This window comes from Leptonotus elevatus, chromosome 16 (assembly GCF_054856555.1).
Source record: "Leptonotus elevatus isolate MCC_2025b chromosome 16, RoL_Lele_1.0, whole genome shotgun sequence".
NCBI classification, from domain to species: domain Eukaryota; kingdom Metazoa; phylum Chordata; class Actinopteri; order Syngnathiformes; family Syngnathidae; genus Leptonotus; species Leptonotus elevatus.
The window spans coordinates 12790051-12808086 of record NC_141254.1 but is presented as its reverse complement, the minus strand read 5'-3'; the positions used below and the strand labels follow the sequence as shown (position 1 = coordinate 12808086).

At 37.9% G+C, this 18036-nt stretch overlaps 3 protein-coding genes across 3 annotated transcripts; all 3 read right to left on the bottom strand.

Annotated features, from left to right (window-relative positions):
* Positions 1–221: 221 nt before the first annotated feature.
* On the bottom strand, positions 222–7634 carry gusb (glucuronidase, beta). Its single transcript, XM_086057984.1, has 12 exons — positions 7384–7634; positions 6936–7121; positions 6682–6863; positions 6466–6608; positions 6147–6334; positions 4824–4976; positions 4478–4656; positions 3455–3601; positions 2119–2203; positions 1589–1765; positions 1377–1512; positions 222–857 (listed from the first exon to the last, which is right to left on the bottom strand). The coding sequence occupies exons 1-12, from the start codon at positions 7600–7602 to the stop codon at positions 706–708; spliced, it is 1947 nt and encodes a 648-aa protein (XP_085914110.1). The 5' UTR covers positions 7603–7634; the 3' UTR covers positions 222–705.
* A 431-nt stretch (positions 7635–8065) lies between these two features.
* LOC147160820 (enkurin-like) lies at positions 8066–10852 on the bottom strand. The gene is made up of 5 exons (XM_086098997.1): positions 10579–10852; positions 10281–10423; positions 9591–9811; positions 9277–9423; positions 8066–8760 (listed from the first exon to the last, which is right to left on the bottom strand). Exons 1-5 carry the CDS (start codon positions 10653–10655, stop codon positions 8590–8592), a joined length of 759 nt encoding a protein of 252 aa, XP_085955123.1. The 5' UTR covers positions 10656–10852; the 3' UTR covers positions 8066–8589.
* A 2267-nt stretch (positions 10853–13119) lies between these two features.
* LOC147160819 (enkurin-like) lies at positions 13120–17545 on the bottom strand. The gene is made up of 5 exons (XM_086099055.1): positions 17384–17545; positions 15099–15205; positions 14798–15018; positions 14532–14681; positions 13120–13511 (listed from the first exon to the last, which is right to left on the bottom strand). The coding sequence occupies exons 1-5, from the start codon at positions 17455–17457 to the stop codon at positions 13350–13352; spliced, it is 714 nt and encodes a 237-aa protein (XP_085955181.1). The 5' UTR covers positions 17458–17545; the 3' UTR covers positions 13120–13349.
* Positions 17546–18036: the final 491 nt, after the last annotated feature.

Here is an 18036-nt window from a genome sequence, read left to right as displayed (position 1 = left end):
GCAGCACTCCCATCTAAAAATGTTTTGCTTGCAAGTCAAAGCATAAAATTAGTCAAGAGCATCACCGTATCGCACCATCATATTGTCCTTAGTCAAGCTCTGGGAAAACATGGAAACTGGTCTGAGCAGAGATGTCAACCCGAAACTTTTTGAATGTGACAGACATAATAATGCTCCACGGTACCCCCAAATTGAAATTAAAAAATAAAAAGACATCAGAATGAGATTGTATAGGTCCAATTTTAATGATGGTCAATGCTATTTTTATTATACATTTTAACATCAATAACGTTTGTAATATGTTGGAATTCAGTATGTATGAAACAAATATAAATGAAATGTTGACTCCAGATCTTACTCCTCCTAGAATTTAACATAAAATTTTACTCAATCACCAAAAAAAATCATCCACATAAATAATAAGCGCTGACTGGAACTACATCCCCATAATGTTTTCCTGTTAGTGTCTCAAATCATTGATTAGGGTTAGCACAATCTTTTTTTTTTTTAACCCATCAAAGCTCATCAATTTCCTCATCACTCCCCGTCAGGTTAATCAAAACATCACACAAGTGGCTATGCGCATCCCTGATAAGGCACTTAAGCATTCATACTGTACATTCAAAATAATTTGGCTGGTGATTGAAAGGCATTTGGTAAACAGTAAACAAGATATGTTAGTGAACGGCGCTCACATATTAGCGGTCAGATCCCGCAGGGATATTTGGTCCAAGAAGGCATCTTCCCCGTTTCGTTTGCGAGCCTCCAGTATCTTTCCTTCAGGATGAACGCTGCAGCTTTGGGTTGTCTTTGCCTGCTGAAGACGCCCTTCTTGTTGCCCAACACACGTGTGATCCCTGCAACGCCAATGTCAGAGGGTGGAATATAGAAAATTAAAATTCTGCTTTTCAGTTGCTACTGTAACTGACGTTCCGGGTAAATAGAACTGACGGGAATAGACGTGGTAATGCTATAAATGTGAACATTTTGCGAGAAACCACCACCAACTATTATTTTATTATTTACAATAACTTAGTTAAACTAAGCTAAGTGCAATTTCTGCAGAAATTGCGCGGGAATGCTGGAAGCTGAATGCTAAATTCTAATGAGGTGAATTATTATATATATTTTTTTATTGTAGTTGAACTTCAATCTGTCTAAAGTGGGATTTAATCATTCCAGAGAAAGTATAATCAATTTCCTGATAACGATAGTCAGTTGGTATCGAACCATCGAATGTACTCAAAAGTGGTCCAAGTGGGGGTTTGAACCCAGGTTCTCCGTTGTGGGAGGCAATTGCTCTAAGCACTGAGCTAACTGGCTAAAATAACCTCGTTTGCAAGCCCATCTTGCACGTTCGGCAGAGGCAGCAGTACCTTGCACAGTCATGAAGTCGGCAAAGTTCCAGATGAGTTCCCCGACAACATATTTCTTCCTCTTCTGGTCGAACACGTTGTGGTAGCTCTGCAGGACCGCATTCTGGTACTCCTCGGTAAACATCACGGGCGGGTCCTGCAGAGAGCCGGCGGAAAGAAATGAAGCGTAGCCGCGTCGCTTCCACAAACGTGCATTGCAGACGTTTCCTCACGCTGTGAAGGCCCGGCACCGCGTCCGCTCCGTATTCACTCTGGATGATGGGCTTCTGGTACTTTCCGTACCAGTTCTCAAACTGGGTGTTGAGCTGGATCGGGATGACGTCCAGGTGGCCTGGATCGTGGTACCAGGAGAAGTAGCTGTTCACACAGATTACGTCCACGTAGGGCGCCTTGGCACAGATCATGAAACCGGGATGTATTAACAAAATTGCATTCTGGGATTTTAATTTGGTACATTTTCTTTCCTTAAATTTCTCTTTTTTTTTTCCAGGAGTATCACTGATACCAAATTAATACACTTAACTTTGGACGTTTTTGGATGTTTTTGTGGGTTTTGTAATTATATCCCACCTCAACAGATTTGAAATAAAACAATGAGGATGAATGTCCAGATACTTTTGAACCCGTCTGCAAGAACTTTTCTTGTAAGTGTGATGCTCCCATTGCAAATACACAAAAGCCAATAGTGACACTATATAGACTAAAAAAAATGATCAGCAAGGTTTCAGATGATAAAACTCACCCCTCTGTCTCTGGCATAGTTACTATCTGTGATATAAGTCACAGGCCGGGTCGGGTCCAGCTCTTTAGTGTGCGTTATCAAAGTCCTGTGGTACAAATCAAATTCACATTTAAATGTTGAAAATGCTATCACGGTCACAGGACTGACATGCAGTCACATGGTAAGACATGAAAGCGAACAAAGTCCAATTTGTAGGGATAGACCGATTATCGGTGCCGATATTCATTTTGAGGAATCATAAGGTCGATCATTGATCCATTTAAAAATTGTTAACTTCAGGGAAGTCATTTTTTAAATGTTCAGAGATTCTGCTGCACTTTCTGTTTTTAATTAAGATGAGTAAAATGTTAATACTTCAGATATTTTGAAAAACAAGAGGGAGCTATTTACTTCAGTTTTTAATTAACTTCTGAAGACATGCTACTGCCCCTGGGAGATCCCTGACATTTTAGTTATTAATACAAAGATGTCTATTGACTAAGTATTTTTTTTTTTAACCCTAAAAGTTGTTCAATAAACATGCTTAATTATTATTATTATTTTTTACTTAAAGCTGGAGTTTGTATTTTTTTTCAAATTTGGTGCCAATATTTTCTCTTTTAGTGAAAATGAATATCGGCTCCAAATATCAGTTACATTGGCTACTAATAATCTGTATCGGCCCTGGGAAAAAACAACATATGGACCAAACTGTAGCCACCACCTCGAGCCAAATGCATCAACATCATAATCTGACATCAAAAGGGACCCGATGGCCTAACAGACGCTGGCCCAGTCGAAATTTCATAAACAATATGAGGAAATCAACACATTCATGCTAGCTACTAGCACTAGATACTAGCTACACGGAAATTTTAAATAAAAACATAATAAACATTATAAAGAAAAAAAAGTATGAAATAATTACTAAAACATCCTATTATATAATGATTATATAGGGCCAGTACTATTTTCAACAGGGCCATTTCAAAAGAGAAGGGCACTTGTTTATTTATTTATGTATTATTTTTTTAAACCACAATGCAAGTGTAAACATGCAAATGCCCACAACATGAGGAATTCCTGCTGTTACATAAACACAGCCGTCCTCTTTGTTGCCCCGATGCGAGACACTGATCTCCAGCTGTTTGTGCTCATGGCAGCTTCCTCACTGCGTTCCCCCCCCAAAAAAGAGAGGGCCAAACTGTCTGACAAACATATAGGCCAATGTTCTTTAAGTTGTTATATAAGCCAAATTCAACAAATATATTGTACAAAACATTTATTGGTTGTGTGGGGGGGGGGGAAAAAGTCAAATAATGAACAGCGTGTCACAGAAAATAGATGATAAACTCACTTGAAGTAAAACTCAGCAGGAGCCATCTCTGACGCCGGCTCATTGGCTACTGACCACATGACCACAGATGGATGGTTCTTGTCCCGGTGCACGAGCTCATCCATGACATCCAGATGATGGGCCAGGGAGGCGTTGCCAAAACTGCGGCTGTTGATGGGCAACACACAATTCACACGAAATATACAGTCCCATCCAAAAGTATGGGAACAACAAAGTCAATTCCTTTGTTTTGATGATGCTAATTTATCACTAATTTATTTTTAACTTAATTAGAATTTTTTTAAATTTATATTATGCATTTTTAAATTCACACACTTGTAGCCCTTAAACTCCATTAAACTCATTCACTGCCATTGACGGCTATAGATGTCAAAAATTCATTTGAACTATTTCTATTAGTTTAACATTTTTCCCGCTTTTGTTAACAAGAGTATGAAAACCTAGATTTTTTTTTATTGTATTAGAACAGATATAAAATTTTTGATTAATCGTGAGTTAACTAGTGAAGTAATGCGATGAATAACGATTAAAAACGGTAATCGCCTGACGCTCCTAATTTTTAATAATGCTTTCTATAAAAAAAAAAGATTATTAAAAATTGGAAAAAATTATTACAATTATTTTATTTGTTAAAAAAAAGATTATTAAAAATTAGGGGTGTCAGGTGATTTTTTATTTTTTTTCGTTATTAATCGCATGACTTCACTAGTTAACAAATTTTATATCTGTTCTAAATGAACAAAAAAAACAAATTCTAGGTTTTCATACTCTTGTTAAAAAAAGTGGATTTTTTTTTAACTAATAGAAAGTTACAAATTAATTTATGACGTCTATAGCCGTTAATGGCAGTGAATGAGTTAATTAAGATGAAAGTGAAAGCCAAAAAAACCTGTCTGTATTTTCAAATGGAATCTTTTTCAGTGCCAGTATATTTCTTGCTACAATGCCAAAATTAATTTTGAACGCCAAAACTTTCCAGTTTCCATTTCAAGTTAGTGATGGACAAAAGGAATTTGTACCTACATGTCTTTGATGCCCACCCCGGGGCATTCATCTATGACCACAATGCCGTGGCGATCACACATCTGCAGAATCTCCTCTGCATAGGGGTAGTGGCTGGTGCGGAACGAATTGACTCCCAACCATTTCATCAAGTTGAAGTCTTTGACAATCAGGGGCCAGTCGAAACCTTTACCTCGAATCTATAATACATCACAAACATTAAAGTTAGACTGGATTGTAAAAGCGAATCCCCATATTTGAACACATACACATACCATTCACACCGACAAACAATTCAGTCTTCTTCACGGTTTTGCCGGTGTGCGGGACATAAAGCAGTCCTCTGCCTCCCTCTAGTGGTACTCACGTCAGAGTCCTCATGCTTATTGACCCCATGGAAATAGAAGGGCTTGTTGTTGATGAGGAACTGGGTGCTGGTGACACGGACAGTGCGGATGCCAACTGGTAGCGCGTAGACATCCTTGTATGGCCGTCTTTCATCTGCTGCCATCAAGTGAACCTTTGAGATGAATTCAAAAAATAGACAACATATATGCTTATACCAGGGGTCAGCAACCGTTACTGTCAAATAAGCCATTTTAGGGTGCAAAAAAAATAAAATAAAATCTGTCTGCCGCAAAACTTTTTGAACATAATGATGAATGAAACTGTGCGTTAGTGTAAGTCTAAGAGCTACTGTAATAAGAGCTGCATCATAACAGGAAATATGCAGTACTCAATACTTTGAGATTCATTTTCTTCTACCTTTCAGCTTCCATTTTTAGATTTTTTTCAGACCTTTTTTGGGGCAATTTTATGAACACATGGTCATTTTCTGCCTCGCTTGTTCTTTTTTTTTGGACATTTTATGGCTATTTTTATTTTGTGTCTGCCTTTTTGTTATGAATTTTCTGACATTTTTGGAAATTTTGTTTTCTTTTATTTTAGGACATTTTATAGTTACTTTTTAAATTTTTATTTTCTGCCTTTTTAAAAGTATAATTTCCTAACATTTGGCAATTTTGTGTACATTATATGGTAATATTTTTGGACATTATATAGTTACTTTTTGAAAGTTTTGTTTTCTGACTTTTTTGGCAATTCCAAAGACATTTTATGGTAATTTTCTTTCTTTTGTATTTGTCAATTTCACGGTAAATTTTTGAAAATTTTCTTGTCTGCCTTTTTTTGTTGTGTTTTGCGTACATCATATGGTAATTTCTGCTTTTCCTCTTTGGACATTTTCTAGACTTGTTTTTTTTTTTTTTTTTTTTTACTTTTTCATCTTACCATTCGTCTCAACTTATAAATTTGGACACTGACATTTAAAAAAAAAATCTAAATCATTAATTATTTTAAAGAGTATTTTATCTAAAAAGAGAAAGAAAATATGTATAAAAAACAACAACATTAATTTCTACACATTTTTCTAGGGAGCCACATGAGTGGGATTAAAGAGCCACACGTGGCTCCAGAGCCGCAGGTTGCAGACCCCCTGGTTTATAGAAGTGTTGTTCCGATGCCGTTTTTTGGCCCCCGATACCCAGTTTTGCTGTATCGGCCCGTACCGAATACCAATACCAAGTAGTTGTTTTTTCTCAACATGAAAAAGATGTCCTGCCATTGGTTGAGAGCCTACACTAGTTTATATTGATCATTTCAATGGCAAAGTGATTTAACGTTGGCCCACCTCCAAAGAGTAAAGATAAGCTGGATTCTCATGCATCAAGTATGGCCACCAGAGTTGGACATCAGTGAATTTGAGCACTCCGGATGGCTCGCTGGAGGAAGCCACACAATGTTTGTCTTTATCCATCAAAGTGACCTTCAGGGTGGCTTCATCAGCATTTTGGACTGAGATCTTGTACGTCACGAGACCTAAACACACATTTTTGGACTAAATTGAGATCCAATAGAAGAGCGACAGCAAAAATTCTGCTGATGCAGCTTAATATAAGTCTAAAATTTGATTTAATGTTAAGTTAAAAAAAAAAAAAATCACAAAATACCTGTACTATCCGAGAAGTTCGTCATCACTGTGATGTCATCTATGTAAACCTTGGGAGTAGTGTACAGCAATACAGGACGATGAATCCCAGCATAGTTGAAGAAATCAAAGTTGATATTTTGCACAAAAAAGCCTTCAGGATACCTGCGGAGTAATTCGATATCAGAGTATGAATTTGGTGATGCAGCTAAGTACGTGCAGACGGAAGTGTGGTTACTTGGTGGGGTCATTGAAGTACTGGATGGTTCCAGGAGGGAGAGTCTCCAGACTGAGTGTGTTGTTGACTGCGATGGTGATCCTGCAGGGGCTCGTCGGGTCCTCTCGGACCACACTGCTGATCTCTGCCTCAAAGGGAAGATGGCCACCATTGTGCTCGGCCACTTTCACACCATTGACCCACTGCAAAATGATGACAGACCATTGACGCACCTCGCTACTGATGAATCACTATTATTAAGAATTCATGCTTACCGCCACTGAATAATAGTGAGCACTTCCCACTCGAAGAACCACTCTCGTTCCTTCATCGGTGACCCAGCGAGAGGGCACCACCACCTCTCGCTCGTACCACACCCAGCCAATGAAATCTCGTAGTTTGGGGTCTTGAGTAATGTCGTTGAAGCTGGCGGGAACGGCCATGTCTATCACAGGGCCAGTCTGGTGCATGAGATCCCCACGTGGACAAAATGGAGGGACAAAGTGATAGATCAGCCACATAAATGAATGAGATCAAACACAAGCCCTCTATAAAGACTTATATCTTTAATTAGAAAATATTAACATTTTGTTAACTAGTTAAAAATTGTTGCAAATGTTGTCATTTTCCCTTGACATGTCAGGTTTAGGGCCGTTCAAGTGCTTAATTGTTCAAAAGAGTAAGCTTCACATTAGCTGCATGATGAGTGACAGTCACGCTCACCTCAGCTAGGCGACTTTTGTACCAAGCCTTCTCGAAGCCCTGGTTCCTGTTTGGCGACTTGTCCGCTCTGAAGCTCCACAGCCCGCTCAAGTCCTTCACTTCCCGGGAAGAAGACTCCCGGGGGAAGAGCATTCCTGTGCGCACTAGGCAAAAGGATCCCGGCAACACAGCACTGAGCCATAGGTACCAGAGAGTGTTGGGTCTTCCCATTGTAAACATTTTCAAACTTCCATGGGGACCACGAACCGGATGTGACGTTATTTGTCACTGTTTAAGTATGCCGACAATTTCACATACTGTTGCTATTAGTTCCCCCTCAGTAAACGCATTTTTTTTTTTATTATCATAGCTACTTAAAAAAAATTATAGAAAATGACGAATTAAATAAAGTATATTATACGTTATTTTCCCTCCAGCTATTTAGATTTACAGTCCACTTGTGATTGAATAATGCTAAACCTGAAAGCCTACTACTACTACTACTACTTATAATAATAATAATGGCTTCATACAGGGGACGGGGGGGTGTAAATTCCTGTGAAAGAAAAATATTTTAAAATATTAGGGAAAACCCAGCCCCCAGCCGCAACCCACACCACATGGCATATAAGTTATTATGCAAATTCGCAGGTGCCGAAGTGCATAGGCCACTAAAAATGTTGTATGCAAGTTAAGAGAAAAATGGCAGCAATACAACATGAATTTATTCCTGTTTTGCGATCAAAACAGCAGACTGGCAGAACAATTCCGTAACACAACATAATATAAACAACATTGTTAAAAGTAAAATGAAAACATCAACTGACAGTCATATAATACTCAACCATCCAACTGTGTTAAGTCGAAATAGCATGGACAGACTTTGCGAAGCCAGGGTGGATGCTTCACTCTCATCCATTAGAATTTTTAATATTTAATTGTATGACAACAAAATTACAACATCCCCCAAAAGAGGAACATATTAACTCAAGCTCACTTCCAGCAGAATGCAAAAATACATTTCTCATTCATGCCATAGATGCCAAATATGCATTGTAACTGAGAGGGTTGGCGGCGAATGAGTTTAATTCTACACAACAATGTTGGAATTGCCTGGCGTAAGTCCTCAAACACTCAATCATCCACATGACCTCACGTTTCAATTGTCCACAAGTTGAGTTCAGTAGATGACACGGATAGTAGGAGCCCAGTTTGCACATCTGTGTGCTACTTGTTTGTGCAGATGCACTCCAACCGGTTAAGGAGTTTAATGTCATCCTCCAGCTGCTTCATTTCCACCTCCAGACGTGTCTTACGATCCCTCGTTGACATCGTGTCTATCACAAATGGGAGGCGGAGGTACTCTGCATTTAGCTCATTGTATTTCTGCTTCAGGTCCTGGGTGGGGGGATGGGGTGGAAAATACAGTTTGTAAGGACGTACAATTTAATGTGATAAACATCGCTAGTGTTGAGCAGACAATATTTTCAGTATGTCAAATCAGTAAGACTCCAGTGTCATCACACAATACATGTCTCCAACAGATATACAAGTTAAGGAGTAATTTGTTTTTACATGTCATGGCCTTTTTACACTGGCCTGACAAAGTATGAATGTTAAAAACCGAGATGCATGAGGCACATTTCTAATGCCAATTAGCCTTGCATTATTCATACTCGTAAATCGTAATCATTAAAATTAAGAATATGTATTGTTTTTATTTTACCAGCAACACTGGCTAATTTATTTGCCAACTATATCAGTCAAGAATGTTAAAATAGATTTTAAAATTCTCTGCTTAAAGGTTTACTCTGAAACAGATTTGTTTCCATTTCCTATTTTTGAAATCCAAATTAGTCGGGGAGCCCGTTAAGGACACTAATTGGTAGTTTTTTTTTTGTATTGGTAAAATACCTCAATGATGGACTGACATTCCTTGTCTGAAAGGTATTTCATGGTTTCATGCTCCTCCTGCTTCTTCAGATTCATTTTGTACTCCTCCAGTGCTTTTTCATGTTTTGCTTTGCGGCGCAACAGATAGTTTGGTACTTCTCCATAATCCTGCAATAACAAAACAAAACAAAACAGCTCAAAAAGTGGACGATTATATATATATATATATATATATATATAAACAGCTCACTATTTTGCTTCTTTCCACAAAAATAGTCAACAGAATGAACTTTTTTTTTTAAATCAAGTATCTCACTCTTACTCGCATCTCTTACCTTTTTCCTTATGTACACAGGGAGAAGTCCCGAGTTTCTATTATAGCATTCCTTGTGTCCCTTGTTTGAGTCGACAACACTCTGAGGCTGTTTGGGTCCCTTTGGTATGGCTGTTTTCCTCTTTGTCGGGGTGCTAATAATGCCAACGGGCGGCAGAAATGGTCCCGTAGGGACGGAGGGTTTCTTCGTTGAACAGATGTAATGAGTCTTGACCTGTTTGACTAGACAACAAAGTTAATGTTAATAAGAATGGCAATTGTCATTTAAAGCAGTGGTGGTGCACTTGTGGCATATGTGGCATTTAATCCACCTTTTCATTCATCCATCCAATTTCATGCTTCAACTGGAGCCTAGCCCAGTGGACTTGGGTGAGAGGCGGGGTACATCTTGCATCCACCTCTGCATTAAAATGATGCCATAGTGTACAACTGTACACACACTTAAGAATCCTTTAGTACAATTACTGAACTGTATACAAAATGTTTAAATATTCCAATTATGTTATGCATGCCAGAGGTGGCATACCTTGTGAGTGATTTTGCTCTAAAATATGTCCCTTGGCTCAATAAAGGTTGGAAAACAATGATGATGTTCAATGACAAGAAAAAGGTTCCCACCATGGATGGATGGATGAAAACAGAAACATAAGCTTAAAGGTGAACAACAATTTAACAATGACAGAAAACTCACTTTCAGGTAGTTTTGGTTCTTTGGAGTGCTTTTTCAGGTAATTGTTTGGGAAGGGCGCCTCCAATTTGGTTGGGCCCATCGTTTTCATAAAATGGATTGGCTTCCTCTCTTCAAGAACTGTTGGCTTGAACTTTGACACATACCTTTGGAAATAGAACAGAATATATAATTTTGTTTGTTTAATTTGCAAAACTAATTCTGTCTCAAAATTAAACGTATTAATTATAAAATTAACAGTTATTTTCAGAGACTTATTTTGTCGATACTAGGGGATGATTATGTTAACGTTACGTGTTACCTGTCCGGCTTCTCGATGATAACAGTCTTCTCAATGAAATTGTGAATGGACTCAAGTGGGTACAATTCATCAGCCATCTTTACCAAATTGGACCAGGAAAGCTAATTGCGAGCCAGTAGTTAAGGTGTCTGTCCGTGTCAGCTGAGGGTCACGGGTTCCGATCCAAATATGGCTCATGATTCGCCAATGTCACTTGTAAAGCTATGTAATAAACCCACGGACATGTAACCGATGATGACGTGAATTTCGGTCACTGTATATTAAGGCTGTATTGTTCTCATCTCCAACACGTCATCGCCCGGTGAACGCATCGTTTGGTCACGTGACGTTTACCGTTCACTCTGTTTACGCGTGGACGTCATTTTGTCCAGTCACGTGACCATAAATTGCCCGTGCCGTGTGTTGGCTTGGGAGTTGGAAACATCGCTACCGTTAGTTGTGCTATTTTTATTTCTCTCTTGTACACTCCAATTTCATTTCTACACTCACTATAAAATGTCGTTAAACATTGTCCGTGTCTCTTCTGGTAATTGGATACGTTTCGAAACATATTTCTCGTTGAAAAAACGGCATAGTGAAACAAAACGCTCTTTAATTTAGGTCTTGCTCTCAACAATTGATACTGGGCCGCACAGATGTATGTAAAACAATAATTTATTTATTGTTTTCGTTTCATTAACAGATGGCTACCGCCACCAATTTTCTTCGAGTGCGTTACTCGTTGACGGTTGTGAAAAAAAAGTAGGACGGTGATGGAGCTACTTCGTCTTCAAGCGCCACGCTGTCGCCATCTACTGGTCATATGAGAATTGCCTTTAGTGACAACTTCCGGTAATCTAAAACAAAATACAAAACAAAATAGGTTCAATCGCATTTCAATTTTCAAAATGCACAATTAGACAAACAACAACAATAGAAAATAGGGCATTTTAATTTCAAATAAAGGGCAAAAAAGTGAAATGGAAAACATTTTATAAATCACAAGTAGTCTACAGTCTTTCAATTATGACGCCAATGTTGTTGCATTCTTGGTATTAATAATTAACATCAAATGATAATAAGATTTAAACTATTTTTTTCATTGAGAAATATTTGTTTCTGTTCTATAGACACAATATTTGTGTATATATTGTTGACCTAGTAAAATAATATTGTTTATGCAAAAGTTAAACTTCTAATACCAGAAAAAACGATATTTCATGTTAATCTAAAACAAATATGGGTCATTTTTCGATTTGTCTCTCCTTTTGTGGTATATTCAATTTGCGTTTTGGGGGGGGGGGGGGGGAAGGGTTGTGTACTCGTTCCAGATAAGAAACAATAAAACCAACCTTTTTCCAACCGTAATATATCCAATTGGGAAATGAGACACGGAGCAAACATGCATTACAGAAATATTGCAGATGTGGGAACACTTTTGGGTTGAGGTAGAAATAAAAGGTGTGTGTGAGTGTGTAAATTATGTAAACTGTTTATTTAAAAATAAATGCATTATATTAATATGTTTTACTGTGTATTTGTTTATTTTTAAATATCAAAATGATATGTAATTTTAATGGTCTTTTGGTCTGGGCCACCATGAGCCATGTCCTGTCCTGTATATTCATAATATATACAATGATTTTCAGTGGTTATTTCATGATTATTTTTTTTAATACTATATTATTTTAGCTTTTAAGAAAATATTACTTTTGTGTACTTTTTTTGCATGAGTTTTTCCCCCCTGAATAAAATCGGAGTATTTAACCTCTCTGGGCTTTATATAAAGGTCAAGCCATTCTTTATGGTAGTCCTAGTCTGGCCAGCATCAGTGTACTTCATTTGGCCCAGTAATTGATTTTCATATGAGTATATTTATTTTTTAGACTAAGTCTAAAGGCCCATCAGTAACTCAAGATACTGTGCCTTGGTGAGCCTATATTGTTAAAAAAAGAAGAAGTCATGATTATTTTTCTTTACACAAGACCTTCATGAACAGGGGTGAAAATTGAAGACTTTATAACTTTTTTGTTTGTTTACAATTTATTATACAATACTCCCTCTAGGGGAGCTGTACTTTATACATTTTTGTGCTTCACACCATTGACCTGATGTGCTGAACCTCTTGATAGGTAGTCTAAGTTGAGTTAAGGTGGTTGGTCAGTCTCTTGCAGCAACTAGATGCCATCTTGTTGTCTGTCTGGCCAAGGGTCTCAAACTATGACTCTGTAGTTCCAAAGCGCTTCTGCGAAGACTTCCCAGAGTGAGAACAATTGTGATGTCAGATGTCATTCTAGTTTCTTCCATGCAAAACATGGAAAGTCATGCAGGATCGAAAAAGGGCCTCCTCAAATTATTACAATTAAGTAAGCACACAATGGCCCTAAATCTTAATGAAGGAGAACACAGGTCTAACCTAACCTCTACTTAATTAAAAACAAGCACAGTAAAAATAACATTTATTGATTTGACAAAGCATTTTACGTTCACCTATGATAAACCTGTTTGTATATATCCTAATTACTGCAATCGCATACTTCATTAGGTCACTGTGAGTGACCCTGTGCTCCCAGTCAAAAACCTGATTTGGGGTGTTCATAGTTTGTTCACGTATAGCACATTTGAACTGAAGTGATAACATTTCAAACATGTAGTTAAACCAGTCTTTCATCACATTCAGAGATGCGCCCAGAGGGCGAAACAGGGGTTGAGATCTCCCAGACAAGGGCCACCTCTGGCTCATTTTTGACATGCTTGTTTTGGAGAAAGACACCGTGTGGGCTCATCTTGTGTTACTTGACGGACAACAACGTTTCAAGGAGTTGGATGTCAGTCTCTCCCTGTTTCATTTCCCTCTCCAGTTGCATCTTACGGTTCTTCAAGAATGGCGTGTCTATGACAAATGGGAGGCGCAGGTAGGCCGTGTTCATCTTCGAATGTTTCTTCTTCAGGTCCTTGGATTATAGGAGGGAAATATTCAGATTAATATACAAATCTTTGTGCAGTTTGTCACTTTTTTTTTTTTAACTCGTGACTGCCACCTCTGGCCCAAAGCGTAATTGCAACATCTGTGTCAGGCTCATTCAAAGAAAGTAACTGTGGAGTGTGCAGGGTCCGCACACTCTACTATAAAGGGAAGACGAAAGCTGATACGTGCAGTCAGAGTAAAACAGTCAGGGCTCTTCGTGCTCATCTGGGCATTGGTGGAGCATGGTGTAGAAAAAGCTTTAATATAACTTTTTTTAAACGGCACAATGCATCTTTAACTGTTATTGCTAATTTTGTCCAATGTGGGGTGCACTGACAACCACTTAAATGACATTCTAAAATGTATGTTATTGCAAAAATTTTGGACTCATTTTCAGATTATGTTGCAATAATTAATCTAATTATTATTTAATTACGTTTTTAATTATTAATGAATGGTCAATTAAGTAATTATTAATTATGTAAGTATTTGCACCAAACAAAAACAAAAAAAACATTAAATTTAAAAAATATATATATTTTTGACCTGTTGTTTTTACATTATTAGACCATGGACATGCTGGTCTGGCCCACTTTAGATCAAATTCGAGTTTATGTGGCCCCAGTATACTATACTGAAGTCATTGGGTTTGAACATAACAAGAAGTCGACACTTCAGCTTTAATTTCAAATTAAATGGATTTGGGTCTGAGAGACAACTGATAAGAGAGCATTATTGTTTAAAAAAAATAATAAAATGTTCAGGTCATCAAATGTATTTGAGCAAAGACTCAAAGCAGAAATCAAGTAAAAAAATGTATTTGCAATAGTATATTCTATGCGCCTCCACTAGCCTAAACACAGTATTCCGATTAATATTGCGTTAGTGGAATATGATCTAAACCAAAAAAATCCACCCCTTTTTATCCATCTCATAGGGTTGCCATTTTGTCCTGTACTGCCACCTGCTCTCGACCAAAATGGATGTCATCAGGTATATCAATTACCTCAATGATTTCCCGACAGTCCTGTTGTGTAAAATTGTCCATTTCTGGATCCTCTGGTTTCGCCACCTCAATAGCAGCAGTCTTCTCTTCCGGAAACTTTAGATGCTTTCCTTTGCGTCGCAGCAGATATCCGGGTACCTCCCCATAATCCTGCAATATCAGAAGCAAACATCAAGCTCTAAAAAAAAGAAGATGATTATCACGAAGAGTCCAAATGTCCTTGCGTACTGGAAAACGTTCTCTGTGGACTCATGTCAGGAAAATACCTTTTTCCTTACGTACACAGGCACAAGTCCTGACAGTGTATTATGGTACTCCTTGTGTCCCCTGTTGGAGTCGATAACACACAGTGGCTGCTTGACCACCTTCGGCACGGTTGCGAACATCCTTTTGGTAGGGAGGCCGGAAGGCAGCACAAATGCCCCCGCGGCCAAATTGGGCTTCTTGGTAGCGCTGGTGCAATATACATTCCTGACATGCGGTTTGACTGGAAAAAAAAAGTGTAAGTGAAAAGAACAATACACACTGGAATGATGTAGCAATTCAATAGCGCGTTGTAAGACTCACTATCAGGCAACTTTGATTCAATGGAGAACTTTGTCAGGTAGTTGGCTGGATGCTTCAGCTCAATTACTGTTGTTGTTACGTTATTTTGCCTTGAGCTGGACACAAACCTGAAAAAAAAAATAGCACAATAACTTCATCATTTGATAAATGTGATCTTGCTCAAATCTCCAAGTGTTGTCATTAGAGCTATTTATTCAGTATTTTTCTTATAAGGGTGTCACTCATTTTTGTCCTTGGCCATATTGTAGAAATATTTTTTTTTATTGGAGCGCCGCTATAACTGTGAACCCAAATAAATGTATTATCCTCATTACATATACTGTACACAACAAATTGATTAATAAGTAATTTTGAAATTAGAGGCCAAGAAAACGGTTCAAATATTATTACATTTACAGGAGTGGGAACAAAAAATGCTTGCAAAATCTGCCACACGATAAAAAAAAAAAAACTCGACAGTGCCAGACGATTTTGAGCATTTTAACTAATTTTACACAAATATGCTGCATACCAAATGAAAGATCGCGTTCCATTCTTTCATTAGAAAAAAGCATGTTTCTACCTTATTCCGTTCTTTAGTAATAACCATTTGAAAATAGGCAATTTGAGTGACATTGAGCGAAAATTGAAAAGATAAAGAGATAATTTTTTTGTGAAAACATACATTTTCTGCACAACAGTGACTTTGACACTAATAATTTTTGTTAAGTAACGCTTTGTGAACTAGATTTAATGTGACAAAAGCTTTAATTATTCACGTCATCCTTGAAAACGTTCCATTTTCTAAGATCTGCCATGTTTCACTGCAATTGCATACACCGGCAGAACATCGAAAAGAGATACAATGCTGCCATCCGCTGGCCATAGTTAGTGGCTGTTTTGTGAATTTTACACCCGTTCACAAAAGTAGCGCTGCACAAGACGTTGCGCTGCCCATTGAGAAAAAAACCCGTCAATTAACGTTTTTGGCGGCATTCATTTGGATTTTAGCAAACGTCATTAAACGTTTTTGCCGGTAAAAGTGTTGAAGAGATAGTCAACAACAACAACAACAAAATCTATGTACCCTAACTAGTCAAAACATGTTATTCTGATTAATATTGCATGTGTGGAACATGAAATAAGCAACAAAATCTACCCATTTTTATCCATCTTAGGGTTGCGCCCATTTTGTCACTTGTATGTCAATAGAAAATGACATCACAGTTGCTCATGGCTCAGTAACATCCAATTACGGCTCAGCTTGCAAACGTCACATGACCAAACTGAGAAAACAGGTGAGCTGTGATAGGTCATACCTGAGCCCTGAGCAACTGTGGTGTCAATTTTCAATGGACAGGATTTGACAAAATGGCCGCCCCCTGAGAGGGATAAAAACAGGTGCTATACCCATATTGCACAAACACAATATTAATCAGGATGCCGTGTTTACACTAGTTTTGGGATTGACTTCCTCTTTCAAAGCAAAGACAATGTGTAATTTCAGTATTTTAGCAAGAAACATGATGTGGATGCAAATACTTTGCATTTGCGGGCCACATAAAATGATCCGGCCACCCAAGCCTTGACTTTGACACCTGTTATCACAATCATCAAAATATTGTACACGCTCAAGTGCCACCTCAAAAATATTTAATACCACCAATAATAATCAGCATTTAAAAACAACAGCGTATCGGGCCCATATGTTCATCAAAAAACAAGGCAGATATTTTATTCTTAAACTGTATATTTAACATCGCCTATTTCTTAGCTATGGAAACATTATTCACACTAAATAATTACAATAGAAGGATGATTTATCCCCATATTGCTGCTTATCGAGATGTTAAACTTAATTTAGTCCATATCATCGTTCGTTCTCCATGGTGTACCCCCGACTCTTGCCCAAGTCAGTTCCTGTTGCATAATGACATCAAGCTAAGATGGTGGACTTTTTGTAATATTGTGATGGGTTGCTCCACTTACATCCTCCCAAACATTATAAAATGAATAGCCCTATTTATTGAATGTTGCTCAATATGTCAGTAATGTATATGTGTAAAAACGCACACTCACCAAACTCACCCAAAGTATATGCCAAATATTCTTAAAACTGTCAGGAAAGCCACCTATGGGTCCAACAAAATTTGGATGTCGAAAATCGCTAAACAGTTTACAAAAAGTACGTAGCCTACTGTATAAATAGTTTGGGTGGTTACAAAAATAATAATTAAAAAACAAAAACAAAACAAAACAGCAAGGAATATGTTTTCCCTTAGGGGGAATGAAAACGTGCAAGTTACCTCTTTGGCTTCTCCATGACAACATTCTTGTCAATGAAATTAGGAATTGTGCCCTGTGGGTACATTTCACCCATGCAGCTCAACTCCAAAAAGCAAGCTCTCAAACAAGCGCGTCGGTTCCGATCCAAATATCGTTGAGCAACGTCGGCTGCGAAACGTGGACTGCTGTGTAATGAATATCACAATTGACGATGCGGTGTTGTGTCTGTGTATAAAGGCTCTGTACGCGTTCAAATCCGGCAATGGCCAACCGCATGACGTCGTCGTATTTTACTGTGTATTAAGGGTGCGAGGTGAAGTCCTAGTGCGCGTCAACGATCTTCCGCGACGGCTAATTGGTAAAAAATTTAAAATGTATTTCCCAAAAGATTTGTTACCTTGCGAAGAAAAAAAAATCTGCTATGTGACTGCTATGTTTTTAAATCAAAGCGTTAGTTTTTCACTCGGTAGAAATGTGCATTTATGCAACCGTACATTTGCATTAATTATCATGGTTTGTCAGCACTAAAAATAAAAGTGAATTTATGTCCACCGGTGAATATAACTTTTGACCATAAAAGTTAAATGTGTCAGGGCGTCCTCGTTTTACGACGGAGCGACATATCGTAGTAGCCACATAATACACGCAGTATTAAAGTCATAATTACAATAAA

What these genes read in the sequence shown, in the direction of transcription:
- gusb (XM_086057984.1), bottom strand. Translation starts at nt 7,602, where the DNA reads ATGTTTACAATGGGAAGACCCAACACTCTCTGGTACCTATGGCTCAGT. An exon ending in GAACTTCTCGGATAGTACAG is followed by an intron (nt 6,335 to 6,465) that starts GTATTTTGTGAT and finishes ATGTGTGTTTAG; the next exon opens with GTCTCGTGACGTACAAGATC. An exon ending in ATAAGCATGAGGACTCTGAC is followed by an intron (nt 4,657 to 4,823) that starts GTGAGTACCACT and finishes GATGTATTATAG; the next exon opens with ATTCGAGGTAAAGGTTTCGA.
- LOC147160820 (XM_086098997.1), bottom strand. Translation starts at nt 10,655, where the DNA reads ATGGCTGATGAATTGTACCCACTTGAGTCCATTCACAATTTCATTGAG. An exon ending in AGAACCAAAACTACCTGAAA is followed by an intron (nt 9,812 to 10,280) that starts GTGAGTTTTCTG and finishes TTTGTTGTCTAG; the next exon opens with TCAAACAGGTCAAGACTCAT. An exon ending in CTGTGTACATAAGGAAAAAG is followed by an intron (nt 9,424 to 9,590) that starts GTAAGAGATGCG and finishes TTGTTATTGCAG; the next exon opens with GATTATGGAGAAGTACCAAA.
- LOC147160819 (XM_086099055.1), bottom strand. Translation starts at nt 17,457, where the DNA reads ATGGGTGAAATGTACCCACAGGGCACAATTCCTAATTTCATTGACAAG. An exon ending in GTCATGGAGAAGCCAAAGAG is followed by an intron (nt 15,206 to 17,383) that starts GTAACTTGCACG and finishes TTTTTTTTTCAG; the next exon opens with GTTTGTGTCCAGCTCAAGGC. An exon ending in ACTGTCGGGAAATCATTGAG is followed by an intron (nt 13,512 to 14,531) that starts GTAATTGATATA and finishes CTATAATCCAAG; the next exon opens with GACCTGAAGAAGAAACATTC.